This window comes from Belonocnema kinseyi, chromosome 6, assembly GCF_010883055.1.
Source record: "Belonocnema kinseyi isolate 2016_QV_RU_SX_M_011 chromosome 6, B_treatae_v1, whole genome shotgun sequence".
Classification (NCBI taxonomy): Eukaryota; Metazoa; Arthropoda; class Insecta; order Hymenoptera; family Cynipidae; genus Belonocnema; species Belonocnema kinseyi.
This window is the reverse complement of record NC_046662.1, coordinates 15,717,908-15,736,791: the sequence shown is the minus strand read 5'-3', so window position 1 is coordinate 15,736,791 and position 18,884 is coordinate 15,717,908. Positions and strand designations below refer to the sequence as shown.

At 25.8% G+C, this 18,884-nt stretch overlaps 2 protein-coding genes across 3 annotated transcripts in view; one reads left to right on the top strand and one right to left on the bottom strand.

Moving 5' to 3' along the window:
- Positions 1-18,884, bottom strand: part of LOC117174929 — an 85,550-nt gene that overhangs the window by 18,834 nt on the left and 47,832 nt on the right. For both annotated transcript variants that reach the window (XM_033364386.1, XM_033364385.1), the window contains exons 4-6: positions 9,745-9,960; positions 3,480-3,604; positions 3,185-3,342 (exon numbers count right to left, since the gene is read on the bottom strand). In XM_033364386.1, coding sequence (XP_033220277.1) covers positions 3,185-3,342; positions 3,480-3,560 — 239 coding nt within the window. In that variant the 5' untranslated portion in view covers positions 3,561-3,604; positions 9,745-9,960. The remainder of the gene's footprint in view (positions 1-3,184; positions 3,343-3,479; positions 3,605-9,744; positions 9,961-18,884) is intronic.
- LOC117174932 (CD9 antigen-like) overlaps positions 16,912-18,884 on the top strand; it is a 64,314-nt gene continuing 62,341 nt past the window's right edge. The window contains exon 1 of the mRNA XM_033364391.1: positions 16,912-17,152. Coding sequence (XP_033220282.1) covers positions 17,087-17,152 — 66 coding nt within the window. The 5' untranslated portion in view covers positions 16,912-17,086. The remainder of the gene's footprint in view (positions 17,153-18,884) is intronic.

Here is an 18,884-nt window from a genome sequence, read left to right as displayed (position 1 = left end):
TTAAATGAAATGCAAATAAACTGCAAATTTTATAAATTTGATAAATTATAGAGTTCAAAGATTCAGATTAAATTCCAAAAAATATAAATCCACGTTAACATTTTCAATAGTCTAAATTACAGAATTAAGCAATAAACTTTTAAAATTTTCAAAATTAGATTATTTTAAGTAATTTTAAACTAGACACATTAAAAATTGAAAAATAATTTTTTTACATAACAGTTCTTGAATTAGAAGTTAAATTATTTTTATTTTAAATAGTCTAGGCATCCTTCAAAAGCTTTAAAATTTTATTTCAAAATCTTGAGAAATCTAGAAGATGTTTAAAATTTTTCCAATATCAAAATAATTTTTGAATTTTTTTCGGAACTTTTAAATATGTTTCGAAATGAATTGAATTTTTTCTATAACTTTTAGAAAATCCTGCAAATTTGAAAAAGATTTGAATTTATAAATAATAATAGAACACTTACTTTTTTTTAAATATTAGAGTAATTTTAAGAGATATTTAGAAGTTTTAAAAAGATTCGAATTAAATTTAGAATTTGAAACAGTTTCAAATACTTACAGTCTAGTTTAAAATAAAATGTAGATTTTTGCAAATTTCAACAAAAAATTTAGAATTTTTTTAAAAATTGTGAGACTTCAAACGAATATAATTTTTTCTTTATATTCTTAGAAAAATTGAAAATCATTTTTTACTTTGAAAAATTATGAAAGATTTTAAGGATTTTTTTAATTTTTAGGATTTTGAAAAATTGTAGGAAAGTTTCAATTAAATTAAAAATATATTTAGAAGTTCCGAAAAAAATTTTGACACTTCGTTTAAATTACTTGAAATAATTAAAAATTTTTGATTAATTTTGAATCTTTTTAAAACTTCTAAATATCTCTTAAAATTACTCAAATTTTTTCTACAAATAATAAGTGTTCAATTGTTATATTTTAAATTTAATAAAAACCATTAATTATGACTGATTATGAATATATTATTATGGATTTATTTTTAACTTGAAAATAGTAAGACGCACACATTTTTTAATGGCTAAGAAAATTAATAGAAATAATATATTAAAAAATTTATTTATTAAATTTAATAATTGTTTTTTAATTGTTTAAGTCTTCAAAGCTGCACTTTAATTATTTTAAAAAATTGTTAAAATCGAACTTGGGCAGATTTTCTTCTGAAAATTCGTAAAATTTCCGGTTTCCCGCCCGGCAGCCACCCTGTTTTTTATAAAAAATCTTTGATTTTAAAAACTTCTATTTATTTTTTTTAACCTTTAAAACTGCATTTTAAAATCCTTTCAATTAAAATAAATGCTTAAAAATTAAAAATGAAAAATGTTTAAAGTGAAAGATTTTCGAATTAAGTATTCTAAACTAAAGGATATAATAATTTATAAAAATCACAATTTGAAAAATTATTTAAAAAACGGCTGAAATCAAAGTTGGACAAAATTTTTATTCTAAAAATTTGGTAAAATTCCCGGTCATTTCTCATTTTCCCGGTACAGCGACCACCCTGTGATAATTTGAGTATAGTTCAATTTTTTAAATAATTAATTAATTTATAATTACATTTCATCAAATCAAAATGTTTTTTGTAAAAAATTTGCAATTTCGAACGCTCTTAACTTTCAATTGTTTTAGTCTTCCAAGACTGCATTTTAAAATTCTTTATATTAAAAATGTACGCTTCAAAATAAAAATCTAAAATGGAAAATTTTGTTAGTAAAAGATTTTAGAATCACCCATTATAAAATGAAAGATGTCGTATTTGAAGAAGATAAAAATTCAACTAATTATTTTAAGAATTGTGAAAATCGAACTTTGACCGATTTTATTTCTGTAATTTGTAAAATTCTCGGGCAAAAAATAAATTCACTGTAATTTCTTCCAAAATTCGAAACGGTAGAGTTGTAGAAGTAAAAATTGATGTTTTTCCAAAAAAAATATCCCAATATTATTAAAATTCAAACAAGTTTTTGCACGGTAACTATTTTAAAAAATCGTAGAAGTCTTCGTAAAAATTCATGAATATTTTGTAGATATTCTTAGACATTTTCATAGAATATTTATAATGATTTATTTCTAAACAATTATCACTGATTTTATTATTTTGATTCTCGAATTATAATCAAGGACCTACGAATCGTTTGAAAATTAAAAAATAGTGTCAATAGTAGAATAAATTTTCAAAAACAGTATCGTTCAACTTTTTAAATATTAAATAAACAGGATGATTCAATTCCAAATATATAATTCTACCTTATAATTTTCAATCCTCTAAATTAAAGAATCAATCAATGAACTTAAAATTTTTTAAAATTATATTACTTTAAGCAATTTTAAGCTAAGTACATTAAAAATGTGAAAATTAATTTCTTTTTAAACTGAACACTTCTTAAATTAGAAGTTAAATTATTTTTCTCTTAAATAGCTTAAATATCCTTGAAAAGCTTCAAACTTTTGTTTCAAAATCATGAGAAATCTAGAAATCGTTTTAAATTTTTTCAAATTTAAAATTATTTTAAAAATTTTTTCGAACTTCTAAATATCTTTTAAAATGAATCGAATTGTTCCTACGATTGTTAGAAATACTGGAAAAAATCCTCGAAATCTTCGAATCTTTTAGAATTTAATTTAAAAAATTTAAATCTTTCAAATTCTCTGATACCTCATAAAATCCCATAAAATCCATATCCTTTGATATATTTAATATCCTTTTTAAATCCTTTGGAATATTTTTAACCTCCTGAAATTTAAAAAAATACTTTAAAAGCTTTCAAATTCTATGAAATCAATTGCAATTTCAAAAAGCTTAAAAATTCTTGGAATATTTTTAAACAATCAAAAAGCTATAAAATCCTATAAAATTCATTCAATCCCCTTCAAATCTGTTGAAATCTCTTAACATTTTAAGAAATCCCTTGAAATGTCTTGAAAACCTTTTAAATTTGTTGAAATCGTTTGAAATTTCACTTTTTTGAAAAAAAAAAACAAAGTAAAAAAATAGTTAAATCGTTAAAAAAAAGTGTTTAAAAGTATCATCAATAGTGTCTTTTTAAAAATGCGACAAATTTTCCAGAACTTTTTCAAAATTCCATGACTATTCCGGAACTTTTAGAACTTGTGGCAACTCTGGGATGAAAAAAAACTGAACTCTGAAACAAGGGCTTACTCATGTTCTATAAAGCTTTGATTTAAACAAAGGACTTCCTTGTCGAGAGAATCGACTCTTTTTGTGTAAACGTCCACAGAATTCTGAACAATTAGGGCCGCTTCGCCATAATTAATCTCGATTGGATTTTCCAATAAACAGGAATATCTTTCGAGGATCTGAAAAAAATAAGACTACTTAATAATAAATATATAATTTAAATAAAGCGAGCTTTAAGTATTTAAATTAATATTAAATTAAGGCATTGGAATAAAATGTCTAAATTATGTTTTTAAATTAATTTAATTTAGTGTACCTGAGATAACGGATATTCCCAATCCGCAAGTTCCTTAACAGATTTCATCAGTTGGTTGCTTACTTCTTGTAATGAGGACATCTTTTCGCTTCTCAATTATTGTCATCTCATACAAGAAAGACAATCTGAATAATAAAGAAAATTCTCCTGTTATTGAATTAAGTATAAACACAATCTCAGGGTAATTTGATGAAATTGATAAACAAATAAGATTTTTATAATGGATTATTCGCCCTTGACTCTGTTCAAAATATTCTACGATTGAGGAAAGATAACAATATGAATAACAAATTCATAACTTGTCATATTCTCTGATAAATGAGGTTCTGGCGCTTTGAATTATCATTCCAATGTTGAGTTTACTACACAAATTATCATGTATAAACTGTCAACAGAAGTTTTGTCATAATACTTACGGTAGATGTTAAAATTCAGAAAAGATCTTGGAAATAATTTTTTTTGGGTACTTTTTTACTTTAATGACTTTTCAAATTTTCGAGTAAGTGGTTTAAAATCTTCTAATGTTCATGATTGTATTCATCCATTCCTTTTTAAACAGAATAGTTGAATTTAACAAAAAAAAAAATTTCTACCAAAAGAGATGAATTTTCAACCGAGATATCGAGTTTTCAAGAAATTGGTTATACTTCAAACAAAAAACCAATTCTTGAATTTTCAAACCAAAAAAATGAATGTCTTACAAAATAGTTCAATTTTCAACCGAAGAGATGAATCTTTAATAAAAAAAAAAAGATTCTTTAAACAAGTTAGTTCAACTTTCAAACAAGTAATCGAATTTTCGACCAAAAAAGATTTTTATTTTATTTCAAAAAACAGGAGAATTCAAAGAAAAACAACCAATTTTCAATAAAATAATTGAATTTTAAAACAAAGAGATCAAAATTTAACAACAAAAAATGAATTTTCAACTGAGTAGTTTACCTTTGAACCAATTAGCTGGATTTGCAACCAAAAAGAGGAGTACTCAACAAACAAAATAATGTTTGATATTTCAACCAAAAAAGATGAATTTTTACCAAAATACGTAATTCAACTGAAACAGATTCATTTGGAAAAAAGGTTTTTAAAAGCATATTCAAATAAAAAATATAAAATTTCTTCCAAAAAAGACGAATTTTGAATAAAAAGTTGAATTTTAAACCAAATCTATTTCACAAATTATTTAATTTCGAAGTAGAAAATAACAATTTTCAATCAAAAAGAGGAGTTCTCGACAAAAAATACGTGATTCAAATAAAACAGATTAATTTTTTTTTTAATTTAAGCATTTTTGAACTAAAAAATATTAATTTTATTTATAGAAAAAAAAATTTCAATGAAAGTCTTGAATTTTAAAACAAATTTATTCAACAAATTAATTAATTTTCAAGCAGAAAATACATATTTTCAATTTTCAGCCAAAAATTGAAGTTACATTTTTGGTTAAAAAACTGTTATTAACCAAAAAAATACTTTTAAAGACAGAGCTGAAATTCCAACTAAAATGATAAATCTTTAAACAAACAAAAAAGTTATTTTTTTTATAAAAGTCGTTCACCTTTCAATAAATTTTAAACCAAATTTATTTAACAAATTATTTAATTTTCAAGCAGAAAATAACAATTTTCAACCAAAAAGAGGAGTTCGCAACAAAAGAAAACGTATTCAACTAAAACAGATTAATAAAAAAAAAAGAATTTTAAGCATTTTGGTAACTAAAAAATATGAATTTTCTTCCAAAAAAGATGAATTTTCAATAAAAGAGTTGAATTTTAAAACAAATTTATTCAACAAATTATTAAATTTTCAAGCAGAAAATACAGGTTTTCAATATTCAGCCAAAAATCAAAGTTACATTTTTTGTTAACAAAATTTTTTAACAAAAAAAAACTTTAAAGAGAGAGATGAATTTCCAACTAAAGTGATAAATCTTCAAACAAACAAAAAAGTTTTTTTTATAAAATTCGTTCAACTTTCAAAAATGTAGATGAAGTTTCGACAAAAAAGTATAAATTTTCAACAAAAAAATATAACGGTTGATGTTTAAACTAAACGAAATTTCATTCTTAAATAAAAAACAACCAAATTCAATCAAAAAAGGCTAATTTTAGAATTTAGAAAGAATAAGTCTCAATGAAAAAAAAATAGTTGGAATTTCAACAAAAAAAGCGGTTTTTGATTCAAATTAAATATGGTTGATTCCATCCAATAAAGATGAAATTTCAACAAAATAGTTGAATCCTCAACTAAGATTTTTTTCTAGTGAAAAAAAATAGTTGATTTTTCAAACTGAAAACATGAAATTTTAACAAAATAGTTGAATTTTAAAACAAGCGAGATGAATTTTTGACCAAAAAATGAGAATTAACGAATAAATAGTTAAATTTTTAATCGTAAAATTCGTTTTTTTTTACAAAATAGTGGAATTTTTAACCAAACAGTTGAATTTTCAACTTTAAAATATGAATTTTAAGCAAAATGGTAAAAATTTTAAACGAAAAAGATGAATTCATAAACAAATAGCTGAATTTTCAATAACAAATTATATTTTTAACAAAATGTTAAATGTATAACCGAATAGTTGAATTTTTAACATGCAAAAATTAATTTTCAACAAAATGGTCGTATTTTGAAACAAAAAAGATTAAAATTTAACCAAAAACAAAATAATTGCATTTTGAAGACAAAAAGAACGATTTTTTGTGAGGACAATTTCAACAGAAAACTTTGAATCGAATCGCTGAATTTTCTTTTCAAAACAATTGGCTTTTTTGAACCGCCCAAAATTGTATACAAACAATCTAATAATAGGCTTTTCAATAAAAAAGAATAAACTTTTAAACATAAACAGTTGGATTTTATTATTAGGTTTTATTAATTGCGTTAGCATTTGAGCTAAAAAATGAAAAAAAGGGAAAAATTATTGAATACAGGGAAAAAAGAGGAGTTCTTTTACAAAAAGGGGAATTCTTTCAAAAGCGATAAAGGTGGGAAAAATTCTTAGAAACTGTTTTTTTTTTTTTTTATTCAAATTTTGAACCTGAAAAGTCAATTGGAATCTTTTTTGAATGAAAATTTAACTATTCCAAATTTTTTTTAAACACAAATTTATCTATTTTGAGAGAAATGTTACTTGTTTTGGAAAAAAATCAACTGTTTGGTAAAGAATTGAACAATTTCGTTAAAGTCATGCTTTTTAATTAAAAAGTTGTCTTTTTGTATTAAAATTTAAATTTCTTTCGTAGACACTTATTTCTGGTCTAAAAATTCATATTTTGATAGTGAAGAGTCCACTGAAATCTTTTTAAATAGAAAACTCAACTATTATTTTTTTAATTTATCTGTTTGATTTAAGATGCTTTAGTAGAAGATGTTTAGTTTAAGATGCTTTAGTAGAAATGTCATTCTTTATGAAAATGCTACTTTTTGGTTAAAAATGAATCTTCTTTGATTGACTGTTTAACTATTTTGTTTAAAAGATTTGGTTGAATCAGTTTGTTAAGAAATAATTTTGTTGTTGAAGATTTATATTTTTAGTTGAAAATTCATCTCTTCAATTGAAATTTCTTTTTCAGTTCAAAATTCTCCTTTTTGGGTAAAAAAAATAATTTTCCGGGTTTGAAATTTCATTTTTGTTGTGTAAAAATGCATCAGTTTCGTGGAAAATTAATTTTTTACTGAAAAGTCATAGTTTTGTTTTTATTAGTAAAATCCAACAGCTTTTTATTTTAAATTAAAATATTTTGTTAAAATATCATCTATTACATTTTTCGTTGAAAATTTATCTTTTTCGGTTAAAGATTCCACTCCTTGGTTGAAATTTGAACAACTTTCTTGAAAGCCAATTTTTTTGGTTGAAGATTCATCGTTTTAGTGGAAAATTCGTTTTTTGTTTGTTTTTTGTTAAAATTCAATTTTGTTAACTTAAAAATTTAAAGATTTTGTTTAAAGTTCAACTGATTGGTTGAAAATTAACTTTCTTGTTGAAAATTCAACGGTTTTATAGAAAAATCGTATTTTCGGTGAGAAAAAATCAATAATTTAGTAGAAAATATGACTGTATGTTTGAAATATTGCGTATTTTGTTGAAACTCCGTCTTTGGTTAAAAATCAATTTTTCTGGTTAAAAATGCCACTGCACAGTTTGAAATTAATCTTTTTTAGCAGATAATTAAAGTTTTTTGTTGAATCTTTTTTTATTGAACATTAATTCAGAATAAAAATTTAATTACTCTATTTTGGTTGAAAAATTATAATTTTTAGATTAAAAATACAAATATTTAATTTAAAATTTTCAGAAACGAAAAAAAAATAGAATCTAAGATCCCACTCCTTGGTTGAAATTTGAACTATTTTCTTGAAAGTTAATTTTTTTGGTTGAAGGTTCATTATTTTAGTGGACAATTCGTTGTTTTTTGTTGTTGAAATTTAATTTTTTTTAACTTAAAGTTTAACTATTTTGGTGCAAGTTCAACTGATTAGTTGAAATTCAAATGATTTCTAGAAAAATCGTATTTTTTAGTGAGGAAATGCACCAATTTTGTAGAAAATTTGACTGTTTGCGTAAAAATTTGCATATTTTGTTGAAACTCCGTCGTTGGTAAAAAATCAATTTTGCTGGTAAAATATGCAACTGCACAGTTGAAAATTAATCTGTTTCAGCACAGAATTCAAGTATTTTGTTTCGTTTTTTTTATATTATTAAACATTATTCAAAATAAAAATTTAATTACTCCATTTTGGTTGAAACATTATATTTTTTAGTTTAAAAATTCAAACATTTAATTTAAAATGTTCAGAAACGAAAAAAAATAGAATCTAAAATCCCACTCCTTGGTTGAAATTTGAACTACTTTCTTAAAAGTTAATTTTTTTGGTTGAAGATTCATTATTTTAGAGGAAAATTCGTTGTTTTTTTCGTTAAAATTAAATTTTTTTAACTTGAAATTTAACTATTTTGTTGAAAGTTCAACTGATTGGTTGAAAATTAAATTTCTTATTGACTGTTTGGTTAAAAATTTGCGTACTTTTTTGAAAATCCCGTCTTTGGCAAAAAATCAATTTTTCTGATTAAAAATGCAACTGCACGGTAGAAAATTAATCTGTTTTACCATTTAACGTATTTTGTTGATTTTATTTATTGAACATTAAATCTCAGTAAAAATTGAACTACTCCACTTTGGTTGAAAAGTGATATTTTTTAGTTTACAAATTCAAATATTTAATTTAAAATTTTCAAAAACAAAAAAAGTATAACCTAAAAATGAATAAAATACAATTTGAAGCAACATCACATCCATGGACGAATAGAGCTAAAAACTAGAAATTATTGAAACCTACATTAACAATTAAGCTCAGCTTTGTAAATATTAAAATAAATAAGAAATAAATCCATATTTTTAATTGATTTAATTCATACATTACATTAAGCTATTTATAGAAATTTATTGAAAAACAAAAACATTGGAAATATGAAAATTCTTTAAAAAAATGTGTTTATGTCAGTTTTTTTTATGGAAAATTAAAATGCTTTCAACCTCCGTAACTGGTATTTTACTTTTAGACTAGAAAGAAGATTTCCCAAAAGTTTCACACCATTTTACTCGAAAATACGAAAAAGTAATCAAAGTAAACAAGTACTTTTTTTACAAGCAACAATTAAACATTTTAATAAAAGAGCTTGGATGCTTGTCCCAAATGAAGAAAAAAATTATTAACAAACTCTATTATATGCACACGTGCGAAAAAAATGATGACAACTTCTAAAAAAAAAAATCATTCTATTTTCGTAAAGTTGACAGTCCCACCTAGCAACAGCTGTCTTCCCCGAAAAATCGAAAAAAGAAGATCAATAAAAAAATAAACACGGAAAATAGAAAACCCTTTGGAGATAACGACTCAATGCAATAATGAGTCCATTTTCCGAGTATATAGTAATAAGAGAAAGCAAGGTGCGCACAGTGTATGTTCAACATTTTGAACCAAATTAGGCCATTTCATGGAAAATAATTTTGTTAAATACAAATTAAAAAGAGTTCCAGAATAGGTAAGCTTAGACAGGAGAGAGAAAATGAGTAAAAACGGCCCGGGGCGACACTGTCGTGAAGACCAAAAAAAAGAGGAAAAAAATAACTGAGCATAAATATAAACACAAACTTGCCAGAGCTCGTGTGATCGAAAAGGAGACGCGACCCAGGAAATTTAATTCTTTATTGTGACTCGAATAAAGGCGAATAAGTACATATCATATTGAAAGAATACTTACCAGGTTGCCATTCTCGTATTTCTCCTTATAGTAATTGTCGTTCACTGAGCACGAGACACTTGACTTAAATATTTATCAGTAAATTGGAAACCCCGTTAAATTGCCTGCCATTTGCTTTTCTGTAGTGACTGCCACAGGCAGGAAGAAGCGGAAGAGGTCGATGTTCCTGTCCACGGAGTTGGCGGGAATAAAACACGTGCCTCCATCTCCAGTTTGCTAGGGAAATCACATTATTTTTCTTGTCGGTACAAATGAGAAATCTCAAAACAGTGGCTCTCAAATCTACTGAAAACGATTATTTTAATTTTAAAACTAGCCTGTTTACTTTTCTGAATTAATATTTCCTAAATTCCTACTGGGAGAATTTTTAGGAAAATTTATCTGAAATCTTTGTGAAATAATTGAAGTCTTTGGGAAATTTTTTAAATGTAGTCGAAATCTTTGTAAAATCTTTTGCGTAATCTTTAAAAAAATCATTGAAATCTCTGTGCAATTTTTTTAATCTATCTGAAATCTTTGTGAAATCATTTAAATCTTTCTGAAATTTTTGGAAAGATTTGAAATAATTTTTAATCTATCCGAAATATGTATGAAATCTTTAGAATTTTCGTGAAATCTTTGTCGAATCTTTGTGAACCCCTGCTGAAAGCTTTGAAAATCTTTGCGAAATATTAAAAATATTTTTTAAAATTTGTGAAATTATAACAATCTTTGCCAGATTTTTGGAAAATCATAGAAATCTTTTGAATCTATCAAACATATTTGCGAAATCTTCGAAGAATTTTGTGAAATTTTTGGGAGATCATGAAAAATCTTTGTCGCCCTTTTGAAATCTATCCGAAATCTTTGCAAAGTATTGGAAATGTTTGTGAAATCTTTGGGAAATCGCAGAAAACTTTGTCAAGTCTTTGTGAAACCTTTCTGAAAGCTTTGGAAATCTTTGTGAAATCTTTGAAATATTTTGTAATATTTGTAAAATTATTGATGTCTTTTTAATCTATCCGAAATAATCTTTGTAAAATATTTGAAATGCTTGTGAAATCTTTGGGAAATCATTAAAATCTTTGTGAAACGTTTCTGGAAGCTTTGGAAATCTTTGCGAAATATAAAAAATATTTCGTAATATTTTTGAAATTATTGAAATCTTTGAAATCTTTGTGAAATAATTGAAGTCTTTGTGAAATCCGTTAAATCTATCCGAAATATTTGCAAAATATTTGAAATGTTTAGGAAATCAATAGAATCTCTGTAAAATCTTTGCGAAACCTTTCTGGAAGCTTTGGAAATCTTTGCGAAATATTACAAATATTTCGTAATATTTTTGAAATTATAACAATCTTTGTTAGATTTTTGGAAAATTATAGAAATCTTTTAAATCTATAAAACATCTTTGGGAAATCTTTGGCATATCATGAAAATCTTTGTCCCCCTTTTGAAATCTATCCGAAATCTTTGCAAAATATAGGAAATTTTTGTGAAATCTTTGGGAAGTGGCTAAAATCTTTGTCAAGTCTTTGTCAAACTTTTCTGAAAGCTTTGGAAATCTTTGTAAAATATTGGAAATGTTTTGTGAAATCTTTGGGAAATCGCTAAAATCTTTGTCAAGTCTTTGTGAAACCTTTCTGAAAGGTTTGGAAATCTTCGCCAAATATTACAAATATTTCGTGATATTTTTGAAATTATTGAAATCTTTGTGAAATAAATGAAGTCTTTGTGAAATCCGTTAAATCTAACCGAAATCTTTGGAAAATATTTGAAACGTTTAGGAAATCATTATAATCTGTGTAAAATCTTTGTGAAGCCTTTCCTGGAAGCTTTGAAAATATTTGCGGAAGATTATAAATATTCCTAATATTTTTGAAATTATTGTAATCTTTGTGAAATAATTGAATCTTTGTGAAATCTTTTACATCTATCCGAAATCTTTAAAAATTCTGCGAAATCTTTGGGAAATTATTGAAATCTTTATGAAATCTTTAAAATCGATGTGAAAACTTTTAAATATATCCGAAAGCTTTGCGAAATACTTCGTAATATTTGTAAAATTATTGTAATCTTTGAAATCTATCCGAAATCCTAAGAAATTATTTGAAATCCTTGGGAAATCATTCAAATCTCTCTCAAATCTTTGTGAAACCTTTCTGGAAGCTTTGGTAAGCTCTGCGAAATATTAAAAATATTTCGTAAAATTTTTGAAATGATTGAAATCTTTGTGAAATTTTTGGGAAATCATAGAAATCTTTTAACTCGATCCAAAACCTTTTAAATATTTGTGAAGTCTTTGGGAAATCATTAAAATCTTTGTCCCCCCTTTGAAATATAATTGGAAACTTTGTAATGTAATTGAAATCGTTTATATCCATCCGGAATTTTCACGAAATACTTGGATTATTTTGAAGCTTTGTAAAATCCTTATAAAATCCTTTAAAGCTTTGTGAAACTTTTTAAATTGATCCAAAATCTTTGCAAAATATTTAAATTCTTTGACATTTTTTAGAAATCTTTGATATCTTTGGTAATAATTGTGAAATTATTGAAGTCATTGGCAAGATGAATTTGATACCTGTATTTACTATTTATTATTATTTATTGTGTATTATTTATATACAATTTCTACATAGTATACTATTATTATACTGCGTACAAATTGTACCATTCAATAGCGTAAGTCAATGCCCCGCCCCTAACAATAAAAACATAGACAATTTCAAAAACCATTTCAAATTATAGGGACAAAAAAATTATAATTTTCTACGAAGTTATTTGTATTGGAATTTTGTGATTTATTGTTCAAGAAAATTTAAAAAAAGGTTCAAAATTAACAAGGTAGCAGAGGTTTTTCCCAAAAATATTAAAAAATGATTTTCTCACTTTTGTTGTCAGGATTTTTTTTCATAAAATTGAATTTTCTGAATTTTTGGAAAACAACGACTCTTACGAAAAATGTTAACATAAAAGTTTGCACTGCCAAAAAAGTCTAATGAAAAATATCTCTTACTCTTTTGCGATATCTTGCATTGTTCACGAGACAAATTCAAAAATTATATTTGCAAAAAAAATATTCTTTGGGCTGAAAAATGGTTCAGCAAAGTTTTTTTCTGAAATTTTGAACCATGTACCTCTATTTGTTAAGGTCTGTAAATAAAAATCTAAAAAAAAAAGTAAAATTTTAAACCAAAGAGGTAAATCTTTGAAAAATGTGCATTTTTAACCTAAATAGTTAAATTTTTCACCAAAAATATTAATTTTTCAGCAAGAAGATTAATGTTTCACCAACGAATAAGAATTTTTAACAAAACTGTGGAATTTTAAAGCCAAAAGAACGAAGTATCTACAAAAAGGTTGAATTTTCAATCCGAAAATATGATTTTTGAACAAAAAATGTAATTTTCTACCGAAAAGTTAAATCCTTATAAAAATAATTTGCAACTAAATAGTTAAATTTAAACCAAAAATATGAATTTTTAGCAAAAAAAAGTTATTTTTCAACCGAATAGTTTAATTTTCTACCGAATTGTAGAATCGTCCAATAGTTTCAAAAATTAATTATTAACCAAAAAATAAGAGAATTTTGGAAAAATAGTTATTTTCTCAGAAATCAAATGAATTTTCAACTAACCCAGCAGAAGATTAATTTTCTAAAATTGGAATAGTTAATTTTTCAATCTAGAAGCTAAATCTACACCCTAATAAGTGATATTTTAACAAAGTAGTTCAACTTTTAACCACACATCTTAATTTTTGACAAAAAAAAAAAACTTTCTAAGAAAATACTGGCATTTTCAACAAAATGATAAAGTTTTCAACCAACTACTACAATTTTGAATCAAAAGAGATAAATTCCAAATAAAAAATGTAACAGTAGACTTTTCAACTTAAAGTTGTTGATTTTTTTTTACTCTATTAATTTAGTTCGCATTTAAGCGAAAAATGACAGAAAGGGTATGATTCTTAAAAACAGATAGAAAAAAATACTTTGTTCAGATTTATCATGAGGAAACACGTACTAAATTTAAGGTAGTAGTTCTCTCTCACGTAATGCCTTTTTTAGGGGCCCTTTCCAGGTTAAAATTTAGATTATCACTGTTTAAAGTCATGTCAAAAAACATGGGAGCTTATGAAGAGGCCTTTCGCGAGTACCAAAAATGGTTAATTTTTTATGTTTGAAAAAACATTTTTTCAGAGAGAAAATATAATGCAAAATTGTAATTACTGCTCATTTATACTTGCTTGCATGGCATTTGAGCTTAATTTTAGCAAAATGTAGCCTATAGAATAAAAAATGTAGCTAGAATCGAGTCAAATCAACATTTAAATTTCCATTTTATTATTATTTAAAAAAGATTTTATTTATATTGATCAGCATATAGTTTGTTAGCTAATTTAGGAATTGATATCCTGGAAAAATGTTGTATTTAATTCCAAATTTCAGAAAAAAATTATCGACAAAGCTTTGACTAGCTTTCCCAGTAGCCGGACTACTTTAATTTAAGTTTGTAAGGTTACTTCCACTTCCCCCCCCCCCCCCCCCCCCCCCTATTAAAAACCGTAGTTCTTAGCGTGAACACCCGCGCCCCCTCAAGATTGGTAACGTAGTTTATGGACGATCCCTTCCTTAAAATCTGCGACATTAATAGTTAGAGAAGACCACCCTACAATAGATAATGATCCAACAGTAGATGATTAATTAAAATGAATAATGTATGTCAAAAAATTAATTTAACGTAATTAATAGTTCAGACAAAACAGTGTTAATTTATTAGAATTATAATTAATTATTTTACTTATATCTGTGTTTATAATTAATGATTATCTGCTGTAGGGGGGTCTCCCCTTATATAGATTTTGATGGGAAATAATTGCAAAAAAGTTTCAACCCCTAACTGTCGGTAAACGCAGTCGTTTTCAACCCCTAAGTCTTAAAAATCGATTTAAGAATTCCAAAATGCGTTCAAATTTTCTTACCGAAAATCTTAGACATGAATATTGTAGATTTTCATGGTAAATAATAAAAAACAAAAAATTTAATCCCCTAGCTTCCAAGCAACACCCTCATTTGCAACCCCTATGTCTCAAAAATCGATAAAAAATTATAAAATGTGTTCCAAGTTTCTTCCCTGAAATCTTAAGCGTGAATATTGTTGATTCTGATTATAAATATTTGTAAAAAAAATGCTTCATCCCCCCAGATGCCGAATAACACAATAATTTAACCCCTAGTCTCAAAAATCGATAAAAAATTCTTAAGTGTGTTCCAAGTTTCTTACCTAAAATCTGAAGCATGAATATTGTCGATTTTTAAGATTAACATTTAAAAATATTTTTTGATCCCCTAGATAGAGAATAACAGTCATTTTCAACCCCTAAGTCTCAAAAATCGATAAAAAATTCTAAAATGTGTTCCAAGTTTCCTACCTAAAATCATAGACACAAACATTGTAGATTTAGATGGTAAATATTTGTAAGAAAAAGTTTCATCCTCTATCTTCTAGGCAACACTCATTTGCAACCCCTAAGTCTCAAAAATAGATAAACATTCTAAAATGTGTTCCAAGTTTCTTACCTAACATCTTAAACATAAATATTGTAGACATTGATGGTAAATATTTGTAAAAAAAAAGTTGCATCCCCTACCTTCTAGGCAACACATTCGTTTTCAACCCCTAAGTATCAAAAATCGATAAAAATTCTAAAATGTGTTCCAAGTTTCTTACCTAAAATATTAGAGACAAACATGGTAGATTTTGATGGTAAATACTAAAAAACAAAAACTTTCATCCCCTAGTTTCCAAGCAACACACTCATTTGCAGCCCCTATGCCTAAAAAATCGATAAAAAATTGTAAAATGTGTTCCAAGTTTCTTACATAAAACCTTAAACATGAATATTATCCAGTTTCATTATAAATATTTGTAAAACATGCTTCATCCCCCCAGATGCCGAATAACACAATCTTTTTCAACCCCTAGTCTTAAAAATCGATAAAAAATTATAAATTGTATTCCAAATTTCTTAACTAAAATCTTAAACATGAATTTGGTTGATTTTTAAAATAAATATGAAAAAAAAGTTTCATCCTATAGATGCAGAATAACAGAGTCATTTTCAACCCCTAAGTCTCAAAAATCGATAAAAAAATTCTAAAATATGTTCTAAATTTCTTATCTAAAATCTTAGATACGAATATTGTAGACTTTTATGGGAGATATTTGTAAGAAAAAGTTCCATCCCCTAGCTTCTAGGCAACACACTCGTTTTCAACCTCTATGCCTCAAAAATTGATAAAAAAACTCTCAAATTTGTTTCAAGTTTCTTACCTTAAATTTTAGACATGAATATTGTCGATTTTGATGATAAACATTTTTAAAAAAGTTTCATCCTCTAGATGCCGAATAACACAGTCGTTTTCAATCCCTAAGTATCAAAAATCGATAAAAATTCTAAAATTTGTTCCAAGTTTCTCACTTAATATCTTCAATATGAATATTGTCGATTTTCAAAATAAACATTTTAAACAAAATTGCACCCCCTAGATGCAGAATGACAGAGTCATTTTCAACCCCTAAGTCTCAAAAATCGATAAAAAAATTCTAAAATATGTTCTAAATTTCTTATCCAAAATCTTAGATAAGAATATGGTAGACTTTTATGGGAGATATTTGTCAAAAACATTTCATCCTCCTAGATGTTGGAAAACAGTTATTTTCAACCCCTAAGTCTCAAAAATCAATAAAAAATTCTGAAATGTGTTCCAAGTTTCTTACCTAAAATTTTAGACATGAATATTGTCGATTTTCATAATACACATTTGTAAAAAAATGTTTCATCCCTCTGGATGCCTGAGAACACTCTTATTTTCAACCCCTACTTTCAAAAATTGATAAAAAAAATTATAAAATGACCCTTGAAAACATCTAAATACCTCTAAATACCCTAAATACTCCTAAAGCCCTAAATACACCTTAATTACTCTAAACACCCTAAATATCACCTGAATACACTCGACTAAAAAACCTGGTTAAAACAGGGTTGAAATAGGAGTAAACATGGGAGTAAATATAGGACTGTCTGACAGTTGTTCCCCCTCCCTTTCACCAGGAACACGAACAGAAGGAGAAAGAGAAGAGAAACAACACCGCCAGTTGGCAGTAGCTTGCCCTTGCAGTCGGAGTTTGGGTCGCTTGCAGTTCCTGCAAGCTGTGGTGGTGTGTGTTTATCAATTCAAACGCTCTCAAGTTATTCTGTTCTGTGTTAATCGGTGATTTAATTACCCTAAAAAAATTGGCAAAATCGTCTTCTGTAAACCCTGACAACCAGTGATTAAATCGCGAAATCTCTCAAAATGGCTCTGTCCGAGTGTTACGGGATGATAAAGTACCTTCTCGTCTTTGTGAATCTCATATTCTGGGTAAGTTTATTTTCGCCCTTCTCCGTAAAAGTAAAGCATACAAAATGAGACGCCTTTTACTTTTTTTCCCCACGTTCTTGATCGTCTTAACACTTTCGAGATGACTCTGAGCTTTCACCACTTTTATCGACTTTCGTTCTCTCACCCTCATCTTCTGAGAATGCGCGGCAGACGCAGAATTCTATAATTTTTTCTCCATTTTTCACTTCGAAAATTATTCTCAAGATTGTATTTTTTTTAAAATCTAATTTCTGGACAAGAGTCAAGTTTCGCAAAGTTTCGTTCTCTGTTTAAGTGATAAATTGAGTGCAAACAGCAGACGAAACTTTGATGTTTTTATAATATTTTAGAGTCATAATTAAAGAAAATTTTATTTTTTATCTGAGTTCGTATATTCATCTAAATGAAATATCTTCTTAATACTTTTTATTGTTATTTTGTGTGTTGTGTATTGATTGTTTTGATCCTGAAGTGCATGTTGTTTTGGTGCTGCAATGTTGGGGAAGTTACTTTGCAATAGTCTTCTTTTTTCCTGTTTTTGAGAGATTTCACCTTTTTCTCTTTTTTTACTCAAATGCGAACTGAATTAACAGAACTCAATAAGAAAATGTAACTATTTTTGGTCTAAATTTAATTACTTTAATTGAAAAGTCTAGTATCCTTCTTTTGATTCAGAATTCATCTCTCTTGGTTATAAATTATATTTGTTTGAAAATTTGATTATTTTATTGAAAAACTGATCTATTTTGTTCAAAAGTTATCTTCATTGGTTGAAAGTTGAACTACAAAAATCACTTAAAATTTTGTTTAAATTGATTGATTGAACTATCTTATTGAAAATTCATTATTTTAACAGATAACTTTACAATTTCATTGTTGGCTAAAAACTGATCACTTTTTTTCGAAAATTTAACTGTTATATAGAAAGTTCGTCTTTTCGGTTGAAATTGAAGGTTTTCAACAAAAAATGCAACTTTTTTCATTTATAATTTATTTATTTTTATGCCAATTGAACTACTTTGCTAAAAATTAACTTTTTTGGTTGAAGATAAATAATTTTATTTCAGCATTGATATCTTCTGTTGAAAATCTAACTATTTTTTTTTTGTAGAAAATTAATATTCTTGTATGAAAACTTGTCTTTTCTGGTCAATAATTAAACTGTTTTGCTTGAAAATTAAATTATTTAGTTGAAAGCTGAACTGCTTGGTTACAATTTCTTTAATTAGTTGAACTATTTTTTTCGATTGCAAATTGATTATCTTCACTGAAATCTTAATAATTCCAGTTTCGGCTAAAAATTGATCGCTTTTAGTTAAAAGTTCCACTATTTGGTGGAAAAATAACATTCTTAGTTGAAAGTTTAAATTTTTGGGTTGAAGAATCGACTATTACACAAAAATTTCGTTTTGGTAGAAATTTAATCTTTCTTGTTAAAAATTATATTGTTTGGTTGAGAATTCCACTACGACGTGGTATAAAATTTAACTACTTTATTAAAAATTCATTTTATTGGTTGAAGATTCAACTATTTTGTTGACAATTTTTTGTTGTTAAAAATTTAATTATCCTATTTTTTGCTAAAAATTGATCGCTTTTAGTTTAAACTTCATATTTTTAGTAAAAAATCAATCTTTTTGGTTAAAAGTTCATCGTTGGGTGATAATTAATTGTGTAATTGACGATCTAACTATTCCATTTTTTCGTTGAAAATTTTTATCTTCGGGTTGAA